Raw genomic sequence first — 21687 nt, forward strand, 5'->3', positions numbered from 1 at the left:
GTCCTCATAGTTTGCTAGGAGTTTCTATTATGAATGAATGTTGAATTTTTTCAACTGCATTTATTTATTAAGATGACTGTATGTTTCTCTTTTAAACTCATTAGTAAGTTTCTTCCCTTGATTGATTTTGTTTGGTAGTCTAACCTTGCAGTTCTGGAATAAACCTAACTTTGTCATGATTGTTCTTTTTTACATATTGTTTTGTTCAATTCACTATCATACTGTTTAAACTTTACCATTTATGTTCATGAGTAAAATTGGTCTGTGATATCCTTTGTTATATTGTTATTGTTGGATTTTGGAAGCAAAGTGATGCTTCAATGAACAATGAATAATTTGGGTAAATAATTTTGAGAATGGTTCTTCTCTATTCTTAGATTAATTTTAGTTAAGATTGATATATTTCAATCTTAAATATTGGATAGAATTTGCTGGAGAAGCTCTCAGGAATTTTCTTTGTAGAAAAGTTTTAAATTATGATTTTAATTTCTTTAGTAGTTATAGACATATTCAGTTATGAGTTTATTCTCTGTCAGTTTTAGTAATTTGTATTGAATTTTCACACTTTACTAAAAATATTTCAGCTTAAAATATTAGGTGTCTATTATTTTGTAATGGCACAGTAGCTATAGTAATCTCCCATTTTCATTCTTATTTTGTCTTCTCTTACTTTTTCTTGATCAGTCGTACTTTTGATTTATCATTTTGTTAATCTTTTCAGAGAACCAATATTTGGGTTTGTGAACTTCTCTGTTATATTTTGTTTTCTGTTTGCTTGAATTCTGCTCTTGTCTTTATTTTTCTATTTTCTTGGGATTTATTTTAGATATGTTATTTTTCTGCCTTTCTATAAACTTATGGATATATATTTTTTGGGGGGGAGGCTCAAATTTGTTTTTTTTTTTTTTAAGATTTATTTATTGATTGATTGATTGATTTATACATACATACATACAAGCACTGGGTACAGTCAGAAGGTGAGAGAATTCACCAGAGCCAGAGCGGGGAGCAGAGCAGGCAGAAGGACCGAAGTACACTGCTGAGGGGAGCAGCGGGCGGCAGGAGAGGTCTGCGCGCCATGTGGGACCCTCCGCCGGTGGCTGGGGAGCAGCCGGGGATCGAACCGGCGCCGCAGAGGCTGCGGGCAGCTTCGCAACCCAGCGCTCAACCGCTGCGCCACTGGGGAGGCCCTCAAATTTGTTTTGAATATAATTAATTTTTCATTTGCCATTCATTTACATAATCAATATAATTTGGGGGACACATTTTCACACATATCCACATGCTTCACTTACCCTCTATCAGTACTCCCATGCCAGTCACCTATCCCCTTCTTTGCCCTATCCCCTCTGCCTTCCCTTCTCACCCCTCTAGCAACCAGTTTATTTTTCACAGTCTAAGAATTATTTTTGTTGTGCTTTGTCAGTATGTGTTCTTTGGTTATTTATAATCCATAAACAAGTGAAACCATTTGGTATCAGTCTTTCAATTTCTTATTTCACTTATTTCACAATTTCTTATTTCATCCATCCACTTTGTTCCAAAAAGCACTCTTTTCATCTTTTACAATAGCTGCATAGTATCCCATTGAGTATATATTCCACAATTTCTTTATCCAGTCACATGTTACTGGGCACATGGGTTGGTTCCATGACTTGGCTATTGTGAGTAATGCTGCTATGAACATAGGCGTGCATAAATTTTTCTGTATTAGAGTTTTCATATATATTTTTTAAAGATTTATTTATTTTATTTATACAAGAACCTGGGTACAGGCCAGATGCTCAGGGGGGTGAGAAGATTCACCAGAGACAGAGTGGGGAACAGAACAGGCAGATGTACTGAAATACACTGCTGAGGGGAGCAGCAGGCGAGACAGGAGAGGTCTGCCGCTCCATGTGGGACCCTCGCCGGCATGCTGGGATTGAACCAGCACTGCAGAGGCTGCATTCAGCTTCACAGCACAGCGCTCAACCACCTGTGCCACCAGGGGAGGCCTGAGTTTTCATATTTTTTTTGAGTAAATACCTAGCAGTGATATTGCCGGATCATGTGGTATTGCCATATTTATTTCTTTAATGTATTTCCACACCATTTTCCATAGAGGTTGCACCAAATTACATTTCTACCAATAGTGGGTGAGTGTTCCTTTTATCCAATCCTTGCCAACATTTTTTGTTTCCTTGGCTGTATATTTTCTTTTATATCCTCTTTTAGGCGAATCCTTCAAGTTTTGACATATTGTAGTTCCCTCATACTTAGTTAAAATGTTTTCTAGTTTCCATTGAGATTTTTTTTTTTTTGCCCATCTATTATATAGACCACACTGTTTAATTTCCAGAGTTGTATATATTCTTGTCTCTGTTTTAAAAACAAATCCCACTCTGCTTATGTGTTTTCTGTTTCATCTTGTATTTCTTCTTTAATTGGACTTTGTAAATACTGTTTTGATTTTTGATTCACTTTTGATGTTTGTATTATCTCTTGGCACAATCATCTCTAAAAGAGCAGTACCCAACTCAGAAAATGTACATGTAGATGTGACTGATATGTATACATACATAGATGTACTTGTGAGTTGCTCTCCAAATACAACTATGAAATAATTCTAATGATAAAAAGCTATTGTTTATTAAGCAATTATGATTTGTTTTGCATGACAGTTTACATGTATTTTCTTATAGATGAAACAATTGATAGCTATATTAATTAATTTGCATCAGTTCATTCACCTAGGAATGTCTTAAATAATCAAATTGGACTCAGAAGTCTTTGTTCTTAACTATAACATTGTACTGATTGTTGTATATTAATTCTCAAAAAAAATTCTCTTCAGGAACTATTTAATAAAAACTTTTGTACACTTGGGAAGTAATGTGAACATTATTTTATAAATAAATTTTTTTAGTGTGACTTTTTAATTGTTTTAAAATCCAGTTATGAATGCTAGAGACCAGAACATGTTACTTAATGGTGTTAAGGAGTTCCTGTTTACCAGAACTATCATTAATTTCTTTCTTTAACCTTATCAGGTCAAGGTAGGCAATGAAGTTGCTACTGGAACAGGACCTAATAAAAAGATAGCCAAAAAAAATGCTGCAGAAGCAATGTTGTTACAGCTGGGTTACAAAGCATCCACCAGTCTTCAAGATCAACTCGATAAGGTGAGCGTTTAGTTTAAGTGATATAGCCTATTCTGTCAGAATATCAAAGTGATAAAATTTCTCTTCCAATGTTCCATACCTTTAAGTAATATCTTACTTGATGTTATAGTAGGTATCAAATTTTAACTTTACTGAGACACTGCTCTATCTTTATATCTTTAAGATAGATTATCCAGGTACAAAGTAACATTTATTTATGGGGTCAATAAGAGATATTAATGAGTAATTATAATCTTACAATTAGCAAACACTAAAAATTTGTATGGTTTTTCATATTTTATGTAAAACCAATCTAATAATTTTTAGCCTATTGACTGGTGGTTTTTGCCATAATGAAAATTTTAATTTGTACTTTTTAGAAGAGGATTGTTAGCCTTTATTTCTGGAATACAGCTTAGAGCATTGGAAATAAAGATCTTGAGTTATCGCTTTAGGGCAGGAACTATATTGCACAGACACTCTATAAACTAATTTTTCTATTTACTTTAATTTTAAAGGTAAATTCAAAGGGTGTTTATTTTCTGCCAAGACTTGTGTTCTTGGTTCCCTGTTTCTTCTGCAGCAGTTAATAACATCATTAACACTTACCTCTGTTGCAGAACAAGTAGAGAGCCCTGAATTCAGGACTTGACAGATAATTTGGCAGGAATGAATTTCATTTCACTTTTATATAAAATTATTTTATTATGCATTTTACTATGCATTTGTAGAAATTCTTTGTATTTTATTTATATGAAAATTCATGAAACAGGCTTAATAATTGTTTCTATCAAAAGTAATATACTTTTTTCCATACCATTTTCTCATAGGATTCTGTTTCAGAGATATTTTTAGTTTCTATGGAAACATGTTCTGAAGTTTAGAATAAAACAAAATCACCTATTAACATTTCAATATACTTTTCTTTTTAAGGCAGCTGTCAATATCTAAGCAATGCTTTTGAGTGATTAAAAAATTATTTGTCTGTGTGCTATTGCTAGCGATTTCAATTCTGTTTTTATAACCTGGCTAGTTAGTGCTTTTTCTTATTTTAAAAGTATTTGTAACATGAAACCTAACATGTGTTTAAGTTTCTGTAGTTCTTATATTGTGTATATGTTGTTTTAACTTAACACATTTATGTTGACTTAAAACTGGTGAGTGATTTATAAAAATATGTCAAAATAAATCTCCTCATAGACATTTATTTGTAAGTTAAGTAAAAACAAAACAGAACAAAAAACCAGTATTAATTTTATTAATTTGAAAAACATTTTTTGCATACCCACTGTATTAGTTAGGGTTCTCCAGAGAAACAGCCAACAGGATGTGTGTGTGTGTGTGTGTATGTGTGTATGCATATGTACACAGAAATTTATTTTAAGGGATAGGCTCATGAAATTATGGAGGCTAGGCTAGTCCAAATTCTGATGGGGAGGCCAGCAGTCTGTAGACTCAGGGAAGAGTTGCAGTTGTGTCTAAAGGCAGTCTGTTAGTGAATTCTCTATTGCTTTAGAGGAGGTCAACCTTTATTTATATTCAGGCCTTCAAGGGATTAGATGAGGTTCACTTACATTATGGAGAGTTGTTTGCTTTACTCATTGTTAAATGTAAATCTTTTCTAAAACACCATCATAGAAATACTGTTTAACCAAGTATCTGGTAGCCTAAGCAGTTGACATATAAAATTAACCATTATGCCCATTAACTGTTGTTTAAACACATATCTAGAGATAACAAGATGTCTAAAACTTGTTTTCTGCACTCAAGGAACTGTCTGGTAAGCTATAATTATATAACAAAAATTATAGTATCCTGGAACCTGGAGAACATGAAGATGAATTTGGAAATTCAGAAAGAGCTGAGATCATTGTTTTTATGTGAAGAAATGAGCATGAAATAATATTATTAAGACTTGTACATGGAAGCGACATGATCCGTTTTGCATTCTTTACAAGACAATGCTGTAAATATTATACTGAATGAATTTGAGCAAGAGGAGACTAAAGGCAGGGAGGCCACTTGGAAGCTAGCAGAATTGTTCAGATAAAAGATACTGAAAGTCCAAAATAAGGTAATGATAATAGAGAGGAGAGGGTAGAGACCTAGTGATAATTCTGAAGTGTGGCACCACCAATATCCCTCCTCTCTAGTTTCTCAGATGTGATTCTCTGCAGTCTCCATTATGTCAGTGAGCTTTACAATGTGAGATCCATAGAGGAGGGGTCACAGAGCACAACCAGTACACTGTCCTCTTTCTTTTCACTGGGAATCTGGTTTGCTGGGAGTACGCCAGCTTCTCCACAGGTATCTCCCCTAGGTCAAGGGTGTGTGGCTCCATGCTGTTCACCTGTGGTTTGTCAGGCAGCCTCCCTCCCTGGACCACAGCTTCCAGGTGTTTCTCTCTACACACCTCTTGTTTAATGAAGCATGAATTTCCTCAGTGTCCTTTCTTTTGTGATCTGTGCTGGTCTTTGATGTCTAAGAGGTATTCCACTTTCACCCCAAGCCAGGGGACCTTCTGATCTAGTGCTGGTCTAGGTTAACTTCAGTTTATTCTCCTGGCAGTGAGGCAGGAAACAGCTGGCACATCTGACATCCACTCTGAGGCTCTGAAATTTAATGGATGGTTGCTTTGGCGCATGTATTCTTTGATTAGTTGTCTTGACTTGTTTTTTTTTTTTTTTCCCAACAATAATGGCAATGTTTTTGTTTTTTTTTTTTAATTTATTTTTATTTATTTATATAAGCACCGGGTACAGTCAGAAGCGTGGGAGGGTGAGAGAATTCACCAGAGCCAGAGTGGGGAGCAGAGCAGGCAGAAGGACTGAAGTACACTGCAGAGGGGAGCACTGGGCGGCAGGAGAGGTCTGCGCGCCATGTGGGACCCTCCTCTGGTGGCGGGGGAGCAGCCGGGGATCGAACCAGTGCTGCAGAGGCTGCGGGCAGCTTCGCAACCCAGTGCTCAACCGCTGCGCCACCGGGGAGGCCCTTGACTTGGTTTTTAATCCAGAAATTCATATACTTTTGAACTGGCAAGTTTCTTCCATTATTTCTTAATACCTTTCATTTTATTTTATTTTATTTTATTTTTTTCCTCACTGTCAAATGATCCTTTATTGTGATTTTCATTAGCTCTCATTTTTTTTCTGGGATATCTTTTTTTTTTAAACTTTTAAGATTTATTTTTATTTATTTATTTATACAAGTACTGGGTACATTCAGAAGCGTGGAGGGTGAGAGAATTCACCAGAGCCAGAGCAGGGAGCAGAGCTGTCAGAGGGACCGAGGTACACTGCTGAGGGGAGCAGCAGGCGGTAGGAGAGGTCTGCGCGCCATGTGGGACCCTCCTCTGGTGGCCGGGGAGCAGCCGGGAATCGAACCAGCGCTGCAGAGGCTGTGGGCAGCTTCACAACCCAGCGCTCAACCGCTGCGCCACCGGGGAGGCCCATTTTTCTGGGATATCTTTTAGCTTTATGGATGATCTTCTGATTTTCTTTCCTATTTCTCTTTCAATTTTTGTTCTCTCTTCTAAGGGATTTCAACTTTGCCTTTAAGTCTTCCTTTGAACTTTTTCCTTTGGCTATTATAATTTTGACTTCCCAGACCTCTTCCTCAAAGTTCTTCAAAGTTCTTCCTTTGAAGAACTTTTCCTTTTCATAGCCATTTGTTTGGTGGGTCTAATACTTTTAAGATATCTCTAAGGATTTTTGTTTACCCTGTGAAAAATTTTTATTCTTGTCTCTGCATTGTCTTTACCATTCCTTGTGCAGCAAAAATGTGGCTGCTGTCTTCTTGGGCCCAAATGAGGAAGAAGGCCAATGGTCTTATCCTCTGGAATATAACTTTGGACTCAGTCTCCTTATTTGTAGTGTGGCATTGCATTCCCATCCTCCACTGTGCCTCTTGTCCAGAGTCTCCATAGCATTTCCTAAATGGAAACCTCCTAGGAAATCTGTCTCCTTGTATTCAGAAGCAACCTAGAGATTTCATAGCACCTTGAAAGACTTCCAAACAGTCTTTCTGTTGTCAGGCCCTTCCGGGATTCAACTTTAGAAGTTTTTTCCTTTTTTTTTTTTTTCAACTTTAGAAGTTTGATGTGTGCTTCCAGACCCTGAGCTTTCAGTGGTTCTGAGGTCAGTTTGCTTTTCTCTCTCAATAGGTTAGTTTTCAGCCTGCTCATATGTGTGAAAGTATGTACATCTTGTTCATCTGCTTTCCAGGTTCTAGACTTTGATTAATTTATCTCTTCTACCATTGACTCCTTTTATATGCTATATGTAGGAGGGGAAAATGGCAAGGAAAATTTATGGATTTTAGGATTATCAAATAAGAAAGATTGAGGAAGAGAGCATGGGTTATTCCTGCATTCACCGTGGTATGTTTAGACAGAAACCTAACAAAAGCAGTTTCATTAGATTGTTGGGGTAGAAACCAGAGAGGAATAGGTTTGAGATGTAGTTGAAGGTGAAAAATTAGGCATAGGAAATATAATATAATATGTAAATACTCTTGTTTATTAGTAGAAGGAGAACAATTAGGAGGAATGAAAAACTGAATTTATTATTACCAACTCAGTTGAGCTTTTAAGATGCCTGAGCATCTGCATCGTCTGATCAAACTACTCTTTTCCTTCTAGTGACTTATTCCTTACTCTGTTCACTTCCAGTAAACTTATAATTCCTCTCAATCAGCCTTCCTGTAGTTCTGTGATCTTGTCCTGTGCAGACAGAGAACATATAAGTGGGAGTCTTCCCAGGCTTTTCCACCAACACGCTTCTGTATTTACAAACATTTCTTCCTTCTCCGTCCTTTTACAGTGGCAAACTGTTTGCTAGAATTTCTTTTATATCTGAATTTAATTTATCCATTCGGGCATACATCTGATAATATAAATATGAAATGCTAATTATAATAGGAATTGTTCTTTTTTTCTTGGAATGCTTCATATCAATACTAGCTTCACAAAAAGAGAACCTAACCAAAGTCACTTATGAATTATTAAAACACTTACGTACTTCAAAGTATCTGCATTTTAGAATGTAATTTACACCAAACATAGATGAAATGTTGGTAAAAGTCAGGATATTATAAGTTTTATTTAAATTTAGGGTTTGCTTTCAATTTTTTGTGTATGCCATTAACATTATTTGGTGACCCTTGTCATAGGACTTTTCCAGAACTGACATGTTGTATATCTATTATATATGTTTATTTGTGTTAACAAATTAGTGTTACTACACAGTGCCCATGTTGATATTATACATATACTGAATATGGAGCTTTCAAACAAAAATATAAGGAGACACAGGAAACATTGAATGTGGAAAAAAGATAGGGGATATTGCTCATGATAGTTACTCTTGTGTCCAGGGACATGAAGTCAGAGATGGAAAGAATAGGCACAATAACTATGTGAGAGACCTTTGCCCTTGCTTAATTAACTTTGTGAATTAAGTTTGTTTCTCTGTATTTAAACAATTAATTTAATCTTTTAGACAGGGGAAAACAAAGGATGGAGTGGTCCAAAAGCTGGGTTTCCTGAACCAACAAATAACAGTAAGTGTTCACTTTTATGTCAAACAGCATTTGGTGTTCATTGGTGGCTTTGTGACTGGCCCATCGCTGGGTATTTATTTGGTTTATAAGGGTCCTTAATGCCGTATTAAATGTGGTGGTGGTGGTGGTGCACCAGGAAGTCCTAGTGTTTGCTTTCCTGCAACTGACAAGACATAGACACTTGTATCCTTCCCCCCGTCCAGTAAAATTCTTTAAAAAAATTGTTTTTCTTTTTTAAAATTGAAGTACCATTGCAGTATAACATGTTTTAGGTATGCATAATTGAAAATCAATGTGTATATACTATGTAAGCTCACCACCAAAGGTCTACTTCTGTCCTTCATCATGCAGTTGTCTTTATCCTGATTTAGCTACTCCTTTCCCTTTCCCTTCTAGTTTACTACTTGATTTTAATAGTCTAAAATTTATTTTGTTCTATTAAGTTCACCTGTTTGTTTTCTCTATCACATGAATGAAATCATACAATGTTTGTTTTTCTCTGTCTGGCCTATTTTAATAAGCATAATAATCTCTTCATCTACCCATGCTGTTGCAAGGGGCAGGACTTAATCTTTTTAAAGGGTTGAATAATATTCCATTTTGTGTGTATATCACATGTACTTTATCCATTTGTTAGTTGATGAGTTACTGAGGTTGTTTCTTGTTCTTGGGATAGAACCTAGTGCTTCAATATACATGGACATGCATTAGTGTTTTTGTAATTTTCAGGTAAATGCCTAGAAATAGGATATCTGGATTGTATAGTATTTCCATTTTCAATTTTTTGAGGAATCTGTATACTGCTTTTAATAATGACTATACCAATTTACATTCATACCAGCAGTGTATAAGGGTTCTCTACTTGCCCCATCTTCTCCAATATCTGTTTTTTGTCTTGTGGATAATAGGCATTTTCACAGGTGTGAGGTGAAGCTCTTTGCCGATAGGATACCACTTATCCCATCCATAGAGTGATGAAATTACTTTTTATATTGTTTTATTGCAATATTATTTAAAATAATCAGAAAAGAAAAGAAGTCACTACCAGCCCATTAACTAGAAAATAATTTTTTTCATGAATCTGATTCTTTTAAGGTACATAGAAATTTTTACATAATTATAATGTAGGTGAAAATTTACTGTGTGTTCATTCATCTTCATTCAGTTATTAATTGCAATAAGCATTTTGCACATTATGCTGAGCCACTAGACTTTTTAATATTTTATAAAGTCACTAACTGAAATATCAGAAATGTAAGAATAAAATTTCTCACAATTTCATTCCTATTATATTTTCAGACTCTTACAAGATCCACTTTATTTTTCTCTTCTCAAAGGTATAAATGAGCAAGCTGTTATGCATTGGAAACATTTTTTTCCTTCAATTTCTTCCCCTGAAAAACATCTCTTTTCATTTTTCAGACCATTTTATTGTAAATCAGTGAAACAAAAGAGCCAGCCAGTAAAGACACTTTGTTTTTTTTTTTTTTTTTTTTTTTTCAAATGCATTTATTTTTATTTTATTTTTTTTTTTAAATAAATTTTATTGTTATATTCCCCATACAATTGCAGCCCCCCCATTCTGACCCCAATCCCTCCCCTCCCGCCCCCCTAAAAGTGTCTCTGGTTCATAGTTTTTTGTTGATTTTGATTTTCACTATCTTATAGTTATTCATTTTCCTGGTCCCTTATTTAAGTTTTCTAGATTCCTGCTATGAGTGAGACCATCCGGTATTTTTCTTTTTCTTTTTGGCTTATTTCGCTGAGCATGATCCCTTCCAGCGCCATCCATGTTGCTGCAAATTGCATGTGTTTATCTTTTTTGAATGCTGAGTAATATTCCATGGTATATATGTACCACATCTTCTTGATCCAGTCATCTATTTTTGGGCATTTGGGTTGTTTCCAAAGCTTAGCTATTGTAAACAGTGCTGCTATAAACATAGGGGTGCAGGTGTTCTTTGGAATTGATGTTTCTGTGTCCTTTGGGTAAATACCTAGGAGTGGAATTGCTGGATCATATGGAAGCTCTATGTTTAGTAGGTCCAGAAATCTCCACACAGCTTTCCACAGTGGTTGGACCAGTTTGCACTCCCACCAACAGTGCAGAAGAGTTCCTTTTTCTCCACACCCTCGCCAACATTTGTTGTTGCTAGTTTTTTTAATATGTGCCATTCTCATTGGTGTAAGATGGTATCTCATGGTAGTTTTGATTTGCATTTCCCTGATGACAAGTGATGTTGAACATTTTTTCATATGCCTGTTGGCCATTTGCATTTCCTCTTCAGAGAAGTTTCTTTTAAGCTCTTCTGCCCATTTTTTGACTGGATTATTTTTTTTGTTGTTGTTGAGTCTCATCAGCTCTTTGAAGATTTTTGTGATCAGTCCTTTATCATTAGTGTTGGGTGCAAAAATGTTCTCCCAGTTGGTGGGGTTTCTCTTTGTTTTTGTTATTGTCTCTTTTGCTGTGCAAAAGCTCTTTAATTTGATGTAGTCCCAGCTGTTTATCTTTGCCTTCACTATCACTGCTTTGGGTGATGTGTCTGTAAAGATGTCTTTGATGTGCAAATCACGTAGTGTTTCGCCTATATTTCCTTCTATATATTTTATGGTTTCAGGTCTTATGTCTAGTTCTTTAATCCATTTTGAGTTGATTTTTGTGTATGGTGTGAGGTGGTGGTCAAGCTTCATTCTTTTGCATGTAGCGACCCAGTTTTCCCAGCACCATTTATTGAACAAACTTTCTTTGCTCCAATGCATATTCTTTGCTCCTTTGTCAAAGATTAGTTGACCATAAATCTGTGGGTTTATTTCTGGATTTTCTATTCGATTCCATTGGTCTGTATGTCTGTTCTTGTTCCAATACCATGCAGTTTTGATGATTATGGCTTTGTAGTATAGTTTGAAGTCTGGGAGTCTGATGCCTCCATTCCCTTCTTTTTTTTTCAGGAGAGCTTTGGCTATTCGGGGTTTTTTGTGATTCCATATGAATTTCATCAATAATTGTTCTATTTCTTTGAAGAATGACATTGAAATTTTGATTGGAATAGCATTGAATCTGTATATTGCTTTTGGAAGGATGGCCATTTTAATAATGTTTATTCTTCCAATCCATGAGCAGGGGATGTCTCTCCATTTCTTTGTGTCTTCTTCTATTTCTTTTAACAGTGTTTTATAGTTTTCTTTGTATAGGTCCTTTACCTCTTTTGTTAGATTTATTCCCAAATATTTGATTTTTTTTGTTTCAATAACAAAAGGGATGGTCTTTTTGATTTCTTCTTCTTCGGATTTATTGTTTGTGTATAGGAAGGCTACTGACTTTTGCGTGTTGATTTTGTATCCTGCCACTTTACTGAACTGATTGATGAGTTGAATTAGCTTTTCTGTGGAGTTTTTGGGGTTCTCTATATATAATATCATATCGTCTGCAAATAGTGATAGTTTGACTTCTTCTTTTCCTATTTGGATTCCTTGGATGTCTTTCTCTTGTCTTATTGCCCTGGCTAGGACTTCCAGTATTATATTGAAAAGCAATGGTGAGAGTGGACATCCTTGTCTTGTTCCAGATCTTAATGGAATTGCTTTCAGCTCAGTAAAGACACTTTGAAATGAAGTCCCCAGTGAAGTTAAATCTATCCGATTGTTAACCTTGTTTCTTTTCCTTATATATTTTGGAAGCTGAATAAGCTTAAATAAAAAGTGCTCCTGAGGATTGAATTCTTGGATTATCCAAACTAGCCTATTGAAAAGAATATTTCAGTGAGGTAATGATAGGCATGAGTTTCTTGGAATAATTTGAATTAATATGACTGAGCATTTGTCTGTATATAGTATGTAAAAATGATGAATGTGATAGGCTTAGCACACAGTCCAAGGAAGAAATGGAACCAGTTCAGGATTCTTAGAGAATTTGTGCTTAAAAATTCCTTCGACAAGGGCTTCCCTGGTGGCACAGGAGTTAAGTCTCAGCACTATCACCACTACAGACTGAGTTCGAACCCCAGCTAGGGAACTAACCCGTGTGGTGCAGCAGACCTCTCCTGTCTCACCTACTGCTCCCCTTAAAGTGTACTTTAGTAGATCAGCCTGTTCTGCTTCCCACTCTGTCTCTGTTGAACCCTCTTACCCCCTGCACCTATCGTCTACACCCCAGTTCTTGCATACATAAATAAATAAAAATAAATCTTCTAAAAAATGCCTTTGATATTTGAATATGTAGGCTTATAATTACTTGGTTAGAGAAAGGAAGAAGTGTTCAGTTGATTTCAGATGTAAATAAGGTACTTAGTACAGTACCTGCTTCCTAATAGGTACCTAATGAATATTGATTTCTTTCTATGCTTTCTCCCTTTTTTAAAAAATAAAAATCATATAATTCTATATAGGCTTGATAAAAGTTGTCAGACTTTTTTTTTTCCTTGTGCATTGTATTGTGACCAAATAGTGCTTCGTTTATATGTGAATAGTTACTTTTGGCATTAGATATATTTTTAAATAATATAAACATTACGTATGGTGAATATGAAAGTCAGTCACTAACTTGACACTTTTAACATGAAATCATATTACAGGTAACCTGCAAACCCCATTTTGGGGGGGGGAGATATTTCAAATCTTACCTGTGTGGTGTTTCTGGTTTTTTTTTTTAAACTTGCTAAGAGATACTAGAACCCCTTTTGCAAATAGGGGGAAAAATATCACAAAGAAGCCAATGATTTTTAGAAACGTGTAAGAATGCATAACAGATTTTAGAAGTGAGAAAGTTACTTGAAGCCAGCTTAAAACTTAACCAAACTGTTAACACTTTAGGAATTCCTCTGGTCTATGGTAATTCATATTGAATTACATATTGAATTTGAAAATGGAATGATCCTTCACCCCTTCCAGCTATGAGGGTGTGAGAAAAGTGATGCAAGGATTGCTCCTTTTGAACACTGAGTTGCCCCTCCATTGGGTTTTCATAGAGGATGAATGCCAGCTCTGAAAAGTAGCTCTTTCAATCCTGGAGGACTAGTTTTCACTAGTGGGCCCTCAGAGTCAGCCTAGTCACTTAAAAACAACATTAGGAAAAAGTTGGTCTCTTCTGAGGAATTAATTACTTCGGTGATGAAGTCATTACCCAGAATATAATTTAAATAATTTAAATTAAGATATTAAGTAAAGATATTGGATTAAGATATTTTAGTACTATTTAATTACCAAATATTAATGATTACTTAATTAGTTCTTTACGTTTGAACTAAGCAGTTTCTGTCCTGTGAAGAACAGCTGTGCTAGTGTTTGCAGGCAACAGTTAGAGCAGGTATTGCTTAGGATAGCCGCTGTGATGGAAGACAGAAATTTTAGACTGTCATTGTTGCCTGCCTCACTGATGCATTGTGTGACCCGTTACATCTTACTATTAGGTGTGCTCTACTGTAAGTTATGTGTACCAATTTTTGTTGAGAAAGTTTAATTGTGTAACAGTTGTAAAATGATTAATCATCCTTGGATAAAATCTGAAAAGGTAACATTACTATGTAAAAAACAGAATGTCATCATGAAGTGATTCTTTTTCATTCCTTTCTTTGTTAAACACTATATCAAAAATTATTCCATAAATTGTCTTTAAAAGATCAGCATTTTAGCCAACCATTATTTGGGTAAATATGACAAATTTGACTTTCAATCATTGTGTAGTATAAATTTAGGAGACAATGCAAAATTTTAGAAAGAGGGTAGAAAAGAATTTTCAACCTGGCATAGCTAGCACCTAACTATAACTAGACAAAAGAAAAATGTTAATGTACATGTGCGTTTAATTATTGAAGTGGAAGATATTTTTTTAAAGATTATAGTCATAAGAAACAGCTAACAGTTACAACTGAAAAATAGTTTAAATGGTTTTGCAAGTGATTGTGATTACATAGCCTGATTCCTGGCTTGATTGCCTGCAGATTTAAAACATGGACCTAATTTTTGAATGCTTCTCCGCTGTCCTAATTGTACAGAATTGCAGCAGAAGGTAGAATATTCTAAGTGTGTCTTTTACCCTTTGAATTACTGTCACAGTCATGTTGAAGTGCAAGAACACATAACTGTAATGTGAAGTTTGTGTTAAATTTAGCGTGGGGCAATTTTATGCTTGGCATATACATAAAAAGCTAGATTTTTACAGCTGAATGACTAACAAGTTTTGTTTTTTTGTTTTTTAAAGATCATGCATTTTAAAGATCCACTGACGGTGCATGGAAAACTTTGTAAAATATTTAGATACAGTTCAGTTGATAATATCTTTTTGTTTTGTATTCACATTCCATGTTTCTTATTAATAGTGTTTTGCTTAAAAACAGGTTCATTGTTTCTTAAAGGTGAACTCTAGCATAATTCAAAATTGGACTAAGCTCAAAGGTATTCACTGGTATGTGCCGAATCCACCCACTAAAAGATTATTTGGAGGCATTTTTCACATAAATATTTTTCCGTTAACCTTTTAAAAAGTTTTATTTAGCCTCTGTGAAAAATGCTGGCTCTTCTAGGTTCATTAGAGATGACCTAAGACAAATAGTTTTGGGATAGGCTAGAGTTCTTATTGACCTCAGTATCATAGTTGACTTAAAATTTGTTGTTTCTTTTGTGTCATGTACATGTATTATTAAACCCTGTACATCCTGAAACCAGGATGCTAACCCAGTGACATGACATGACAATACATGGACTGGATACTTATTTCCCATATGTTGCACACTGTGTTTAGAACCTCTCCTTTTTTGTTTGTTTGTTTGGTGGTTACGGATTGGATTGTATTTTTAAGATAATAGATTAATAGATTCTTTAATTGTTTTGGGAGAGTTCCCAGAGTGATTTCTTTTCAGAGCTTCTGTAACAGTAACCACTTTGTAATGAGACATTTAAATTTTGAGCCAGTGGATTTGATTTAAATGTAAAATTCAGTAATCCAACTTATTTAGACATCTGTACTATGTTGGAAATATAAGAGTGTAACTTATATAACAATCTATTTTAAAAGTAAAGGTAGGTTGTACCCAGGCAGCCTATTCCCAGCCTAGTCCCTGCTTGGGTGGTTCTTTTATCAAGGTCTGTTTCTATAGAGGCTCTTTATCTGGACCATTCGGGGGCAATAGGACATACACATTCTTGTGCTGTTATACCTGTTGGGACTGCAGTTTCCTTCCCTGAGCAAAGGAAGAAAGATCCAAATGTTCCAGAAGGACACCCCCTTTGTATACACCCTATGTACCAATTGGTGACTGTGTTGAACTTTCCTGAGTGGTGGGAAGCTACAGCCCTTTGTATTACTGTGACTGGGATTCTCTTTTCTTTTCTGTAGGGAGATGAGGATCCCTGTTAAGCATGCGTCTGTTTTAGTCATACCAGCTAATTTGTAGTTATAGGTTCATTCATTTAAGGAAGAAGAATCTGAAACAGGAAAGTAAACCTTTGATCAGATTAACAAAGATCGCTTCTTTTTCTGAGATATTGCCAGGAAAGATTAAATTGAAATGATTATGAAACTTGTATGTTATCATTTTAAAATAAAAAAATAAGGTAATGTTTGATACATAATATAGTTAACATGTATAATTTATAAAGCATGATAATAAAATAAATACTCATGAATCCATCACTCAGTTTAAGAACTAGATTATTACCAATAATGTTTCCCTCACTTTTAGTTCCTTAGAGAGAATTCACCAGAGCCAGAGCTGGGAGAAGAGCAGGCAGAAGGAACAAAGTACACTGCTGAGGGGAGCAGGGGGCGGCAGGAGAGGTCTGTGCACCATGTGGGACCCTTCTCCGGTGGTCGGGGAGCAGCTGGGAATTGAACCAGCGCCGCAGAGGCTGTGGTTAGCTTCACAACCCAGTGCTCAACCGCTGCGCCATCGGGGAGGCCCCTACATGGTCTTAAAATTTGCATAGACAGTGCCAGATTACACTCAGTGGAGACTTACCAGTTTTGCATTCCTTCTAGTAGTACAAGAGATTTTTGTTTCCTCACAACTTTAGTAACTTGGTTTGTTATCAAACTTGTGGATCTTTGCCAATCTGGTAATTAAAATATGGGTTTCATTGTGATTTTATTTTTCATCTTATTATAAATGATTGAACATATTATTTTGCACATTATGAGTCAATTCTATACTCTTTAGGTTATTGATATAGTTCCATGTATTGTTCATTTTAAAGTTAGATTGTTGGTCTTTTTCTTTTGTGGTAAGAATGAGTGTGGCTTTATGATATAACTTGCTAATATTTTTCTTGTTCTCTGTATTTATGCTGGAATTTTCTTTCAAAGTTTAATTTTTTTATGTGTATTTTTTAAAAAGATTTATTTATTTATTTATACAAGCCCTTGGTACAGTCAGAAGCACGGGAGGGTGAGAGAATTCACCAGAGTCAGAGGGAAGAACAGAGCAGGCAGACTGATGAAGTACACTGCTGAGGGGAGCAGCGGGTGGCAGGAGAGGTCTGCGCACCATGTGGGACCCTTGCCCAGTGGCTGGGAATCGAACCGGCACTGCAGAGGCTGCGGGCATGTTCGCAACCCAGTGCTCAACCGCTGCGCCACCGGGGAGGCCCTTTTTACGTGTATTTTAATGGTCTTTATAGCATTTGTACTCTTCACATAGTGCCTTTCCCACTTGGAGATTATAAAAATATTTTTAAGTTAGTTGTGAAACTTTTATAGTTTTATTTTTCATCTTAAATCACTAAAAGAAAGAATAGGGAAGTGTATGTCCAAAGCTGTTATGGCTCAGGAGTCCAGTGGTGACAGTCATCCTAAAATGTCTATATTTAATGCAAGCAGCATTCATTCTTTCATTTATTCAGGAAATATTTGTAAATTTTACAATGCTATTTTTGGTATTATTGATTATTTTTTAAGATTTACTTATTTATGCATATAAGAACTGGAGTATAGGTCAGAGGTATGGGGGGGGGTGGTGAGAGGATTCACCAGAGACAGAGTAGGGAACAGAACAGGCAGATGGACTGAAATACACTGCTGAGGGGAGCAATGGGCAAGACAGGAGAGGTCTGCTGCGCCATGTGGGTAGCTCCCTGGCTGGCTGGGGATCGAACTCCTGCTGTAGTGGCTGCTGATAGCTTCATAGTGCTGAGACTTAACCCCCTGCACCACAGGAAGGCCCCATTTATTATTGATTATTTTAATAAAGTTTTTTAAAATTGAAATGCTTCTTGAAAAGCTCATTAATCTACAAAGCAACCATGATTGGTTGCCTCTCCAACTCCCTTCCTAATAATAAGAGGAGGAAAACTCTCAAAATGGCACTAATGTCATTTGATGAAAAAAATGTCAATTGTTTCTGATGTTAAAAATAAACTGAGCTGAAATCTATATAATATAATATAATGCAGTGTTCTCTCAATAAAAGGAAATCATTTAGCACAGTAACTGACATTCTTGGTGTTCAATTTTGAACAAATGACAAAATTACAGGGTTTTTGCTCTTTTGCCATTTTATCTTTGATTTTAGATAGCAGCAAGATCTATGTTTTTTTTTTAAAAAAAAGATTTATTTATTTATTTATATAAGCATGGTACAGTCAGAAGCACGGGAGGGTGAGAGAATTCACCAGAGCGGCGAACAGAACAGGCAGACTGACGAAATACACTGCTGAGAGGAGCAGCGGGTGGCAGGAGAGGTCTGCGAGCCATGTGGAACCCTCGCCGGTGGCCAGGGATTGAACTGGTGTTGCAGAGGCTGCAGGCAGCTTCACAGCCCAGCGCTCAACCACTGAGCCACCGGGGAGGCCCAAGATCTATGATTTGAGGCTTGGTGTCACTGTACTTGATATACTAATAGGTGTCATTTTTGCTATTTTAACAACCTAATAGAATTAACACATTCATTCTTAGTAGATTTCCTTGCTTTGGGTAGGAATAATATTTATTTATTTTTAAAGAATTATCCCTTTGTTGTAAGATTTTTATTTATTTTGAGTAGAAGAACTGGGATATAGGCTCCCTGGCTAGGGATTGAACTCAAGCCACTGTCATGGGCCATCACAGTATTAGCTCTGACACTTAACACCTAGGCCACCAGCGAAGTACCTCAGATTGGCAGTATTTGCTAGAAGAAATAGGAGGATGATTTATGATTACAAAGTAAATGCAGTCTGTCTGAAACACAGATCCTTGAAACATAGTGTGCATAGAAGAAAGCAACGTAAGAAATCCTAAGTGTAGAAAGGTTGGATAACATCCTGTCTTTCATTTTACAAATAGGAAAGTTAAGCTTGGGTGATTTTATAATTTGCCTGAGGACATTTGGTTAGAGGTAGTGAAGACTTAAACTTAAGTCTCTTGATTCCAAGGTCTGCATTTGCCATGACAAAATTTGTTTCTAGTTATGTCACTTGCTGATAACCAAGAAATGAATAAAAACTGCTTTTTAAAAATTCCACTAAAATTAAGTCTGCATTTTCTTGAAAGAATGTTTTATATATACTATACCAGAATATTAAAAAAATATAAAAAAATCTAGGGATGTTTCATAACATGGAAAATGTCCAAACTGTTATTTTAGATACCAGTTTGATATTTGGGTAGATTATGTAAAAACACTTAAAATATCTGAGAAAGCATGTGATATGTTTATTTTAATAATGAAACAGCCATCTGCATTAAATGATTTTTCTTAATACTTATAAAGCTGTAGTAATAGTCCATTTTATAAAACACTCAATAGGCTTTTTGGGTAATGTTATTTTAAGTATATTGTTTTATTCCAAGCTTTCTGGTTTGTGTTAAGATGATTCATAGAGGGCCTCCCTGGGGGAGCAGGGGTTGAAGATAGCGCTGTTGAGCTATCGCCAGCCACTGTAGCATGAGTTCGATTCCTGGCCCTCCAGGGAGCAACCAACATGGCGCAGCAGACCTCTCCTGCCTCCCGCAGCTCCCCTCAGCAGTGTATTTCAGTCAATCTGCCTGTTCTGTTCCCCACTCTCTGGTGAATCCTCTTACTCCCCCACACACAACTGGCTTACACACAATTCTTGTATACATAAATAAATAAATATTTTTTAAAAAAAGATGATTCACAGACTTTTGGAGCTGGGAGATTTTCTAATTCTTCTTGTTTAAATTTTTTAATATTAATTTTTAAATTTTTTTACATCATTGTTCATTTTTAAACAATATTTGTTTCCCCACCCCCTCAGGTGTAGTCCCCCTAGATTTTCCTTCACCAATGCACCTGTGCACCATCACCTCAGTCCCCTGTGCTCCTCCCTCCCTTCCTCTGATTCCTTGCCCTCCTCCTCCCCTGCAGTATGTCTCTGATTTATAATTTTCCATTTTGATTTGTTGTGTTTTGTACTGTTATTTTTTACACTGATGTCTTATTGGGTTCCTCTATATTCCTGCTATAAGTGAAACCATCTGATATTTTTCTTTTTCTTTCTGGCTTATTTCACTGAGCATAATTCTTTCTAGTTCCATCCACATTGCTGTGAATGGCGTGAGTTTATCTTTTTTGATTGGTGAATAATATTCCATTGTGTATATGTGCCACATCTTCTTGATCCAGTCATCTATTTTTGGGCATTTGGGTTGTTTCCAGGTTTTACCTATTGTAAATAGTGCTGCAATAAACATAGGTTACAGGTGTTCTTTTAAATCAGTGTTTTTGCTTTAATACATTTTACAGAGGAAGAAAACAAGGTAAATAGGCTACATGCATCTGCAGCTCCAACTCAGCTAACAGGTTCAGCCTAATAATACCTTTATCATGTACTATTGAATGGCTGTATTGAACATGCAAGTATGTTCAGGTGATTGATATTGGTGACATACATAGTAAATGGAGGGTGAGGGAGATGTTATGTGTGGAAAGAGTTGTATTCTGATGGAAACATTGAATTTTTCAACCAGGGTTGATCACTTATCCTGTGTGAAATCTAGATACTTGGGGTATTGAAACATTGACAGTCGGGAAGTGTCATAAGCAGAAACTTTCACATTATGCAAAAAAAAATTTTTTGTTACTTTTTTTGCTAATGCAGAAATTTCAGACTTATTTTCAATTTGCTATGTAAAAATTTCATTTTTTTGAGAAATTTTAGATTTACAACAAAATCTTTAGGGATATACAGGGAATTTCAACATACCTCTTGTTCCTATATTTTGTATTGTCCTCCCCTCCCCCCAGACCAACTTTATCACCAGAATGTCTCATTTTTTTTTTAAACAAAGGTTGACCCTACTCTGACATACCATAATCATTCAGAATTCATAATTCCACCTACTTTAGTGTTCAAAGTGGTGTACATTCGATAGGTTTGGACAAATGTATGATGACATATATTAATCATTATACCACCACTGACAATCACTAAGCTTTTCATTCTGTATGTACTTTTGCTTTTTCTAGAATACTATGCATTGGAATGATAGATCTATATAGTCTTTTAAGACTGGCTTCTTTTACACAGTAATCTCTGCATTTAAGGATCCTCCATGCCTTTTCATGACTTAATACCTCATTTCTTTTTAGTACTGAATAATACTCCACTTTCCAGATGTATTATAGTTCATTAGTCTAGTCACTTTCTGAAGGACATACTGGCTTTTGAGGCCAAATTTCAAGTGTGTTCTGACCCCAAGGGAATTCTCAGTTATCTGTCTGATTCTGGGAAACTAGATTGTTTATAGTGCAGTTTACTGCTGTTAAGAAGTTATTAGACTCTTGTGAATTGCTTACCACCCAAACCATGAGTGTTTTCAATAGTGCTCTAAGCGTGAACTTCCCCTCCTTCTATTCAAATAAGCCAGTTCCTTTGGGACAGATTTAGAGCTGTGTTCTTAATGACTTCCTCTCCACCTGCTTTGGAATTTCTGATCCATTGCCTCAAAATGGAAATGGGGGACTTTGGCCCACTGTTATGTGGGAGGGGGAAGGTATTGTTGGCTTCCTTACCCTGACAAGAACCTTCCTCCTCCTATGAGTAAGGTGAGGAG

At 35.9% G+C, this 21687-nt stretch overlaps 1 protein-coding gene across 2 annotated transcripts in view; it reads left to right on the plus strand.

The window, feature by feature from the left end:
* Positions 1-21687, plus strand: part of STAU2 (staufen double-stranded RNA binding protein 2) — a gene marked incomplete at its 3' end in the record, with an annotated part of 226201 nt that overhangs the window by 81073 nt on the left and 123441 nt on the right. For both annotated transcript variants that reach the window (XM_084230139.1, XM_084230140.1), the window contains exons 8-9: positions 3033-3164; positions 8642-8702. In XM_084230139.1, the coding sequence (XP_084086265.1) occupies positions 3033-3164; positions 8642-8702 (193 nt within the window). The remainder of the gene's footprint in view (positions 1-3032; positions 3165-8641; positions 8703-21687) is intronic.

This window comes from Talpa europaea (genome assembly GCF_964194135.1).
Source record: "Talpa europaea genome assembly, chromosome: 3".
Classification (NCBI taxonomy): Eukaryota; Metazoa; Chordata; class Mammalia; order Eulipotyphla; family Talpidae; genus Talpa; species Talpa europaea.